General features: G+C 34.2%; 1 protein-coding gene across 1 annotated transcript; it reads left to right on the plus strand.

Annotated features, from left to right (window-relative positions):
• The first annotated feature begins 351 nt into the window (after positions 1-351).
• Positions 352-7,524, plus strand: LOC130647956 (uncharacterized). Its single transcript, XM_057453965.1, has 8 exons — positions 352-589; positions 3,424-3,528; positions 3,854-4,049; positions 4,365-4,648; positions 5,425-5,529; positions 5,679-5,847; positions 6,031-6,527; positions 7,210-7,524. Exons 2-8 carry the CDS (start codon positions 3,471-3,473, stop codon positions 7,464-7,466), a joined length of 1,566 nt encoding a protein of 521 aa, XP_057309948.1. The 5' UTR covers positions 352-589; positions 3,424-3,470; the 3' UTR covers positions 7,467-7,524.
• Positions 7,525-10,257: the final 2,733 nt, after the last annotated feature.

The raw sequence follows: 10,257 nt of genomic DNA on the forward strand, positions 1-10,257 counted from the left end.
TTTAAATTCCTCTTCCTTTAACTTCGTTTACGAATTACACTGAAGCAAAATTTTCCACCAATACATATGCTTGCTCTCGTCAGTTCGCAGGCCTTTTTCTCTTCACCATTTCCAATTTGCAAGTAGACATAGATTTCACAAATCTTTAATAAATGCGACAAAATGGATGTGTTGTGACTATGTGAAACGGAGTTATTAATGTATAATAAATTATGGTTTGATAGCATATAGTTTCTAAAATAAAATACATTTTCTCACTTCAATAACACAAGGTGAAACACTTGTCCACTCAAAATCTTTCGGCGCAAAACCCCTGAAAAAGGTTCAAAGAAATGGATCGAGTATTTGGTGCGCTCTGATGAAAAAAAAATCCATTCAATAATTTTTGTGTACATTTTATCTGTGTGTACACTTGTAAACAAAATTAATGATAATTTGAAATATTAAAATCATAGTAAAATGAGCACCTGTTTGAGAAAAACAACATTAGGTTGGCTTCATATACTAAATCGATGAAAAATTTAAAATATAATTTGGTTCAAAATGGTAGTATAAACACTACATATGGTTTTTCCATTAACGTAAAAAGGTAAGTTGTTAGATTAAAATAACTTTAGTGCAGTGCGTGTGGAATATAATAATTTATTCCTCTGGCGATATTTAACAAAAGCACCGAGTATTCTTCGTTACTGTGGCACCAACATAATTTATCCGATGTTGTGTAAATGTTGATAATATGCCGGTTGAATAAAGATTGCGGCCCCGACGATGAATAAAGGCGGTTAATCGACGGGAAATAGCGAGGGGATGAAATTACGTTTTTCTTCAGGTTGCCGAAACAATGTTTTTTATTCGACGTTGAATCAATGTTGATATCAAGTCGGTTAAAAAAACGTTGAAGTAACGACGTTTGACGTTGTATTTATGTCGAATAGGGGAACGTTAAAAAGATGCTAAAATTACGTTGGTTGCATTAACGTTGCAGAATCAACGCTAATTAGACGTTAAAGTTTGGGTTGCGATGTCGCGACTAAATTTAACGTCTAACCATTACGTTTACAAAGTTTAAATCTCCATATCTCAAAACAATTTTTGCTAACCTCGTCCCCAGAGTCATGTGGCCCCTGAGCCGTTTTTACGGTTCATCAACAAGGCAAACTACTCTGAGAACGAGGTTGAATGTTCGCTTGATACGCCTCACGTTTTCAATTAAGAGATACAAACATATACAAGTGTTGAGACAAAAACAACATAATAATGCTTTGGACATCTGAGTTCTCAAACAACGACTATATTTTTTCTTAAAAATGGATTGTTAAGATTTTATCAACAGTGAAAAGTTAAAAAAGTAGAAAAGAGAGGCACAACAGAAATAAACCTTAAAAAGCAAAACCTAGGCACCGTTTTAGTACGTTTATACTACAAGTTTCGCCTGTTCATAAAATTTATTTGGCTATCAGAAAATGTATACTTTTACTTCGCCGTTTAGGAAATATAGATATTATTCTTAACATGTGCTTAACAGGTTTTATGTACGCTTAACTGTTTTATATCTCCAGTTTGATATCTCAATGTTAAATGATCGCAAATTATGGCCGATATATGGTAAGTCGGCATTCTACCTTTCTTTTGACGCCAATTCGCATCCTACGGAAGCTAAGGGTTAAACCTTTAATAGTTTCCAATTAGATATGTAATCACATAAGCTCGTTTGAGATCACTCTTTTTGGCAGCACGGGTAAGTTGACATGATCCCGTATGTGCAGATTCAGTGTTAGTTATTTTGGATATCATTAATCTTACTAAGGTCCCTAATCTTTATTTACGCATATTCAGATACTATGACAGGGCTTGAAGCAGATCATTATAAAGAAGGTTTTCACGCAAGATACTAAATCTTGATTTAAAATGAAGCCAAGGGAAAACAAACGACTTTTTCAAATTTTATGCCTTAAATAATGAATAAAGGCACGTTTACAAAACTCATAATGACCACTAAAAGTGGTCATCTTAATTAAGCATGCTTGACCCAATTAATGTTCGCGTAAACAGAGATAGTTCCTATGTTCAGAACAAAGATTTAAATGTTATTAAATGTTGTGTTGATAGAACGCATGTTAGTAGTTGCCTTACCAATCAAAATTTTTTCCAATGTTCATTCGTTCTTTTCACTTCTCTAATTATTGTTTGTCTAATTTTTTTTTCGTCTTGTTTATTTGTTGTTGTTTTTTGTGTATCTGCACAAATGCCATTGTTTTTTCTCATTCCATATGCTCATTAGTACTAACCAGCTGTTATTAAGAAAATAAATGATCTTAAGTTGTTAGACTGATCGATTCAATGTGGGTGGACTGTTTGTAGATTTGAAATGAAATGAGAAATAGGAAACTATTTAAAAACTTCCACGTTGAAATGGAATGTCGTTATGTAAGCTGTTATAAAATCGGTAAGGTGGCGGCCATACCTTGCCATGTTTTTGAATAATAACATGGCTTCGTAGAAACACGGTGATTGGGTTTTGAAGTTCTCTTTGATTCTGGAAATATTTGGTACGTGCAATATTGTTATACTTTTATATTGGAATATATACATACATGTAGATACAAAAGAAAGATGTATCAATAGATATTTTTGTTTCAGTTTTTTCAATACGAAGAGTACTTTCTCGCTTCTGTGAACAATATCACAACAATTGATTTAAAAATCAGAAGATTTTCATTAAAATTAAATTGCTCTTATATACAATATTAAAGCTAGTTAGCTGTAATTTTAACATATAGCTAATATATACGCTGAATAAAAAAGTAACAAAGCCTGTAAATAAAACAGCTAAAAGAACCTAAAGACGTGAAAGGAAAGAAAAAGACATAGTTTGTTACAAGCTACCTTTTCAACGTAGAATCACGTGGTGCAATCAGTGTAGATATGATGGCATGAAGCTGAAAGGTGTTACTTATCAAAAACAAAGCCCAAATAGACTGACAGTAGATACTACATTAAAAGGGCGCCACAGAAGAGAATCGAACTTGAAACGTCTGATTACGACCCAAATGTACTATCACTATAGCCTCTCTGTTCACAAAGTAAATTCCCGTGGACCATATATGCTGAACTACTTAGGGTTGAGTTATGGAATTTAGAACAGTTGTAGAAAGTCTAGATTGCAAAGTCATTCCAGCCATAGTCACTGTGACTATGTTCACAGTGACTATGGCTAAAAAGATCATGTATGAAAATATACCATTCAAAATGTGTTTTGCTCCCTCTCTGTATTGTTACGAGGAGAGGAGTTTTTATTAGCAGGGGGATAGTACGTATTCAGAGAAATTTAAAAGCAGAAACAGGGATGAAATAAACGATTATAAATTGCAATTTTCAATTATTTTGCTTGATATATCAGTGTGCAAATTTTTTATTTTACAGAAACCGCAATTGGTGATGACCGCAATTGGTAATAAGATTTTACAGAAATGACAAATAAAATGATGATTATTTTCTTCCTTCTGATCAATTTGTGCAGAAGTCAAGGTAAATATTTTCAAATTACAAATTATTTCTCGACTGAGTAAAACTTTTTGCGTGGTGTTATTGCAAACAAATTGTTTTATTGAAATAATGCTGGCAGTTACGACCTTTATTTAGAACAAGAAAAAATGATATAATTGTAGCCATTACAGGAATTTCCTTAATATCATTGATGTTATCTTGATCGGTGGTTTCATTTTATTCAACTTTTGTGCAAAATTTACTAAGAAAAAAGTAGTGTTTTGTCTCACTTTACGAGATGAACAGGGCTAACATAAAAACAACGAACATGCGCATATTCTTTTTATCCAACAATTGTACTTTTTAGGAATACCTCAAAGAAGCAATATTTTCATCTACCTTGATGTCAATACTCAGCACCATTTGTTTTCATACAAACTGTTACGTCAGGTGCTGGAAGGTATATCCCTTAAACACTACCGAGTTAGCCTGCACACTACAACTGGTGTATCAGTGCCGATCGTTAAATTTCAATCGCGAAAATGCCTATTGAATAAAATAAGGTGATTATTTTTAGTGCGAAAGATTAGATACCTTCTTTTACAGGGTAGGGGTGAGGGGTGCGGAGGGAGGAGGGGGTGCCGTAAGAGACAACTAGCGTTTTTGGGGGAGCAATGGTATTTCCCACTGTTGAATTTATATTAGACGCGCTACCCGAATGTACCGAGACATCGCTTTCATATAATGATTTTTTGGTCCGCATAACTATACAACTGACCCACAAATTATGTCATTTCTTAACAAAGAGACAAATTGTAAATTAATGTGCCAGACACAATTTAATATTGTCTAAACAACTTGAATCAAACTTTTTTTAGATCTCAACGCAAAAAGATATATTCGCTCAATCGCGTATTAAAATATGCTCAAAATGAAGTAATTGATAAATTTCGCCACGATCAAAACTATATTTTAATAATTACTGACAGACCACTGCAAAAGTATTCACTCTTAGTGGTAAAAAAGTACCAAAGTGAGACAAAGAATAAAGGTATCTACTACGTACCCATTGGACGTAAAGAGACAAAAGAAACCTCTTTTTATCACGTGGTTAATTTCGATCGTATTATCAGTTTTACTCACAGTCTGCCATTTATAAACAGTAAGTGATGTTCTTCTCTTAGTAAATTATTTTGGTGTACATATTACATGACATATTTTTCGTGTTTCAGTTATATGCTTGTGACTGCCTTTTAAGTCAGCTTAGTGAGAGCTGGACTGTTGCGGACAAATCTATATTGCAATCCACAAACACATTTTTTTCTCGGCTCAGCCATCTTTCTCCAATTCTATACAAACAAGGAATTTTTCACGTAAAGCTATCAACAAGACGAATGGCTTCACATGTGGTATATAATACGACGAAGAATAAATACACGTTCTTTTGCACAGAAGTTCTACGCTAGGCCTTATAAGCATAATCTCTTTGGTATATGCTCACTTTAAGGTTGTTTACCAACCTCGTTCCCATGGAATTTTGTCTTGTTGAAGTTGACCACTCTGTAATAACGGCTCAGGGGCTACAAGATCCTGGGACGATGTTGGTTGTTTACCTTACTAAAAATATGAGATTCAGGCGAAGTCAAATTCCACACTGCAATGAAAAGTGCGATTGTTTACATGGTGATTCACTTTATTTTGATTTTAATTTCGATGGAAGCCTGTAAAGTGCCGAATTTTCTATTTTCGTGGCTTTCAAGCATGCGCACTAATCGACCTCCGAAGAAAATTTAGGGAGAGTTTGGAAACAGTTAAATTGAAAATAATAAAAAAAATTTTTTAGATATTAAGTGTTTTTGGATCCTTCGTAATGCTGTACTGCAGCCTCGGTTTACAAAATTTTTATTCTTTACAGAAACTTTATATTTCCCAATTCAGATAAACAGTCATATTGTGACCACGGACACACAGTACGAGATGAATGTGGAAGAATATGCAAGTGCGTGAAGAACAAAATGGTGGACTGTTACAGGCTGAGAAAAGGTAGTGTTAGCCTTATTTGATTATCATATTCTACATGTTATGAAACAATAAACGAAAAATGGATAGCTAGATTAAATAAAAATCTCAAAAAAGCTAGCAATATGGAGAATTCCACACTAACTGACAAATATTATTCTTTTTTTATTTAGAATTTTCCAGCATGACATACAGTGAAAGAATGCGATATCTATCAACTTACAAAGCTCTCTCATTGAGTGAAGACCTGCAAGAATCTTACCTGGGTATTGTTTCATATCATTCTGACTATTTTGAAGAAGGAATTCATGAAAGGAAACAATTTTTTCCCTGGCACAGGAGGTATGTTATGTTTAAGAAGTGTGTTTTTCAGTAATTTGTATACTTCTCTTTGACTCCGAGAAATCTTATTTTAAGTTGTTAAGGCAAGGGGCACTCACACTACCTCTGATCTTTGAAGTAAATTATTGAAAGCAATACCACGAACTGACGTTTGATTATCATAACCCGGTGTTATATTTTCAGATACCTACTTTCTTTTGAAAATCTTTTACGAGTGCTTGACTGTCGTGTGACCTTACCTTTCTGGAACTGGGCGTTATACTCCAAAGAATCGTGGTCAGTTACCCCATCACATCACATGTGGAAAAACATAGGTGGTTTTGGTGGGAATGGTGATAACGGAAAAGCTTTGTGTGTGACCAGCGGCAAGTTTAGTTACAACCGTTGGCAGACACCAGATTATGAAGACAAAAAAGAACTCCTCGATGAAATATGCAACCAAACTTTGTCCATAGACACAACGAAGAAATCAAACGCGTTAGAACTGTTTAGCAAAAAATGTCATTTGATGTTTCAAAAGTACACAAAATACCAAAAATGCTTACGTAGGCATTTTAATACACATCCACCGAATTATACCCATGTTTTTGATGTTACCATGCACACTCCCTTAAGAAAATTCAAAGAGTTTGAGAATGAAGTGAGAGACATATGGCATAATGATGTACACAATGCTATAGGTTTGTAGTTTTTGTATTTAATATTTTGATATTGATACATATAGATTTGTGATGTATTCTTGCCCCTGAAAGCGTGCAATCAACATGAAAATCTCAAGAGGTTAAAAACACACCGTGTAAGCTAAACGTTGTCCCCAACCTTCGCCCTGGGGACGAGGTTGCGCGTAACCCGACCTTATTTCGTTTAGTTGAAGCAGAAGTTCCTTTAAAGCAGGATTTACTAGAACAAAACAAAACAAAATAGTATTATCGAAACTAATCACTATTAAACGGTGACGTCCAAACGTCAAAGCTTCAGACAGAAACCTTTTAATTTGGAAACTTATCAACAGCTAGTTTTCCTACAGGGAAGTTATATGCATGCTTAAACTTTTAAGACAACTCAATAGCACATATGGGATTCTTTTTCAAATATTTTTCTTTCTTTCTTCAAAAACAGATCAATTAAGCATTTTCAACTACCTATTTTTAATATGTTCTCTTATTTTGAAACATTAAGTATGTCTTTCAACGATGGTTTATTCTTCTTTCCTTTGCTCGGGGGAAAATATGCATTGGACATCTTGAAGATACCCTAAATATATTTTGTGTTTGCTCTTGTTTATTCAGCTTAATTTAAGGTTCTCAGCCTTATCACTGAACTAGATGTTGAGACAGACGGTTTATATATATTTTTTTTCAGGCGGTCATATGGAGTCATCATTTGCGTCTAACTCTCCAGAATTTTGGTTACATCACGCCATGCTGGACAACATATGGGATAAATGGCAGAAACGTGGAAAAGCTTTTAAGTTTGTTGGATACAAAACAAAGACCAGACCGATTACCCTACTTGCTTTTAGACCGAAAGAAAAAAGACGTTATTACGTAGACAATAATAATTTAGCTGGTTGTGGAATTCGAATTCGTTATCAAAATCCGTTTCCATATATAGCATAAATTTAAATAAAATATAAAACTATTCCTATCTACCTTTAAAGAATAACAACACTACTTCTTTTCCTTTTTTTAAAAAAATCCATCTTCCATTTTCGCGTACGCTTTAAATTTGGTCGCGCTTAAAGTTTCGAAAACTTCGAACCACGGAGTTCGAACAAACATTTAGCCCTTTTTGTAGCCCGATCATTTCGGATACGCAAAGATACCATATCGGAGAAAAAAAATATCGGCCAACAATTTAAAAAATGGACGGAAATTTTCGCTGGACAAAATATTTCGTTGACCAAGAACGACGAAATTTTCTTTCGGTGGCGAAATTTTTTCTTCAACGAAAGTTTAGCCCAACATTTTTTTGGCCGAAAAGATATATTGCCAAAAGATGGACAACTGCCTGCATTAATCAGAAACATATCAATGATTGTTTGGTAACGATGGATTATTGTGGTTGGTTTTCTTAGGTAACTTTACCGAGTTAACCTTAAAGAATTATGCAGACCAGTTTGACTTAAATCACTTAAATTTTGCACATTTTTATACTTGCTCATAAAGTGTTTGTTCATAAAGTGCTTGTTCATTAAGTGGTTGTTTATAGAGTGGTTGCTCATAAAGTGGTTGTTCATAAAGTGGTTGTTCATAAAGTCGTTGTTCATAAAGTGGTTGTTCATAAAGTGGTTGCTCATAAAGTGGTTGCTCATAAAGTGGTTGTTCAAAAAGTGGTTGTTCATAAAGTGGTTGTTCATAAAGTGGTTGTTCATAAAGTGGTTGTTCATAAAGTGGTTGTTCCTAAAGTGGTTTTTCATAAAGTGGTTGTTCCTAAAGTGGTTGTTCATAAAGTGGTTGTTTATAGAGTGGTTGCTCATAAAGTGGTTGTTCATAAAGTGGTTGTTCATAAAGTCGTTGTTCATAAATGGTTGTTCATAAAGTGGTTGCTCAAAAAGTGGTTGCTCATAAAGTGGTTGTTCAAAAAGTGGTTGTTCATAAAGTGGTTGTTCATAAAGTGGTTGTTCATAAAGTGGTTGTTCATAAAGTGGTTGTTCATAAAGTGGTTGCTCATAAAGTGGTTGTTCAAAAAGTGGTTGTTCAAAAAGTGGTTGCTCATAAAGTGGTTGCTTATAAATGGTTGTTCATAAAGTGGTTGCTCATAAAGTGGTTGTTCATAAAGTGGTTGCTCATAAAGTGGTTGTTCAAAAAGTGGTTGTTCAAAAAGTGGTTGCTCATAAAGTGGTTGCTTATAAATGGTTGTTCATAAAGTGGTTGCTCATAAAGTGGTTGTTCATAAAGTGGTTGTTCATAAAGTGGTTGTTCATAAAGTGGTTGTTCCTAAAGTGGTTGTTCCTAAAGTGGTTGTTCATAAAGTGGTTGTTCATAAAGTGGTTGTTTATAGAGTGGTTGCTCATAAAGTGGTTGTTCATAAAGTGGTTGTTCATAAAGTCGTTGTTCATAAAGTGGTTGTTCATAAAGTGGTTGCTCATAAAGTGGTTGCTCATAAAGTGGTTGTTCAAAAAGTGGTTGTTCATAAAGTGGTTGTTCATAAAGTGGTTGTTCATAAAGTGGTTGTTCATAAAGTGGTTGTTCATAAAGTGGTTGCTCATAAAGTGGTTGTTCAAAAAGTGGTTGTTCAAAAAGTGGTTGCTCATAAAGTGGTTGCTTATAAATGGTTGTTCATAAAGTCGTTGTTCATAAAGTGGTTGTTCATAAAGTGGTTGCTCATAAAGTGGTTGCTCATAAAGTGGTTGTTCAAAAAGTGGTTGTTCATAAAGTGGTTGTTCATAAAGTGGTTGTTCATAAAGTGGTTGTTCATAAAGTGGTTGTTCCTAAAGTGGTTTTTCATAAAGTGGTTGTTCCTAAAGTGGTTGTTCATAAAGTGGTTGTTTATAGAGTGGTTGCTCATAAAGTGGTTGTTCATAAAGTGGTTGTTCATAAAGTCGTTGTTCATAAAGTGGTTGTTCATAAAGTGGTTGCTCATAAAGTGGTTGCTCATAAAGTGGTTGTTCAAAAAGTGGTTGTTCATAAAGTGGTTGCTCATAAAGTGGTTGTTCATAAAGTGGTTGCTCATAAAGTGGTTGTTCAAAAAGTGGTTGTTCAAAAAGTGGTTGCTCATAAAGTGGTTGCTTATAAATGGTTGTTCAAAAAGTGGTTGCTCATAAAGTGGTTGCTTATAAATGGTTGTTCATAAAGTGGTTGCTCATAAAGTGGTTGTTCATAAGTGGTTGCTCATAAAGTGGTTGTTCAAAAAGTGGTTGTTCAAAAAGTGGTTGCTCATAAAGTGGTTGCTTATAAATGGTTGTTCATAAAGTGGTTGCTCATAAAGTGGTTGTTCATAAAGTGGTTGCTTATAAAGTGGTTTATCAATGTCATCAATATAATCAACATTCTGATTCTTTCGAAGGTGCAGATTTGGTTTGGTGTCTTTTGTTACCCATAGGTACGAACAGTGAAAATAGGCACACCCTACAACAACTTTGTAGATGGCTTTTGTGTGTTAAAAGAGGTAAGGTAGCTACATTTCTGGCTTGTAAGCCAGAGTCAGCAACAAGTTTCCGTAGCCTCTAATACTTTTACAGCGTGATACTTTGCTTACAATTAATATTTGGAACATTTCGACAACATTTTCCGCAAAAACGAAAATAAAAAGTAATTGTTTTAACCAGATAGGGTTACGACGGCAGGTTAAACAACTGTTTTTTTTTTTGTTTTGTTTAAACAGAAGTTTATCATGTAATTTTGAACTTTTACAATAACTTATTCCGTAAAATTTGAAATGTCGGGTAGCCATTTTCGCTATTCTGGA

This window comes from Hydractinia symbiolongicarpus, chromosome 6 (genome assembly GCF_029227915.1).
Source record: "Hydractinia symbiolongicarpus strain clone_291-10 chromosome 6, HSymV2.1, whole genome shotgun sequence".
In the NCBI taxonomy this organism is placed as follows: domain Eukaryota; kingdom Metazoa; phylum Cnidaria; class Hydrozoa; order Anthoathecata; family Hydractiniidae; genus Hydractinia; species Hydractinia symbiolongicarpus.

Bases quoted from the DNA above. Each gene is read 5' to 3' on its own strand.
- LOC130647956 (XM_057453965.1), top strand. From the start codon at position 3,471: ATGACAAATAAAATGATGATTATTTTCTTCCTTCTGATCAATTTGTGC. The intron at 5,530-5,678 runs GTAGTGTTAGCC...TTTTTTATTTAG, and splicing joins CTGTTACAGGCTGAGAAAAG to AATTTTCCAGCATGACATAC. The intron at 5,848-6,030 runs GTATGTTATGTT...TTATATTTTCAG, and splicing joins TTTTTTCCCTGGCACAGGAG to ATACCTACTTTCTTTTGAAA.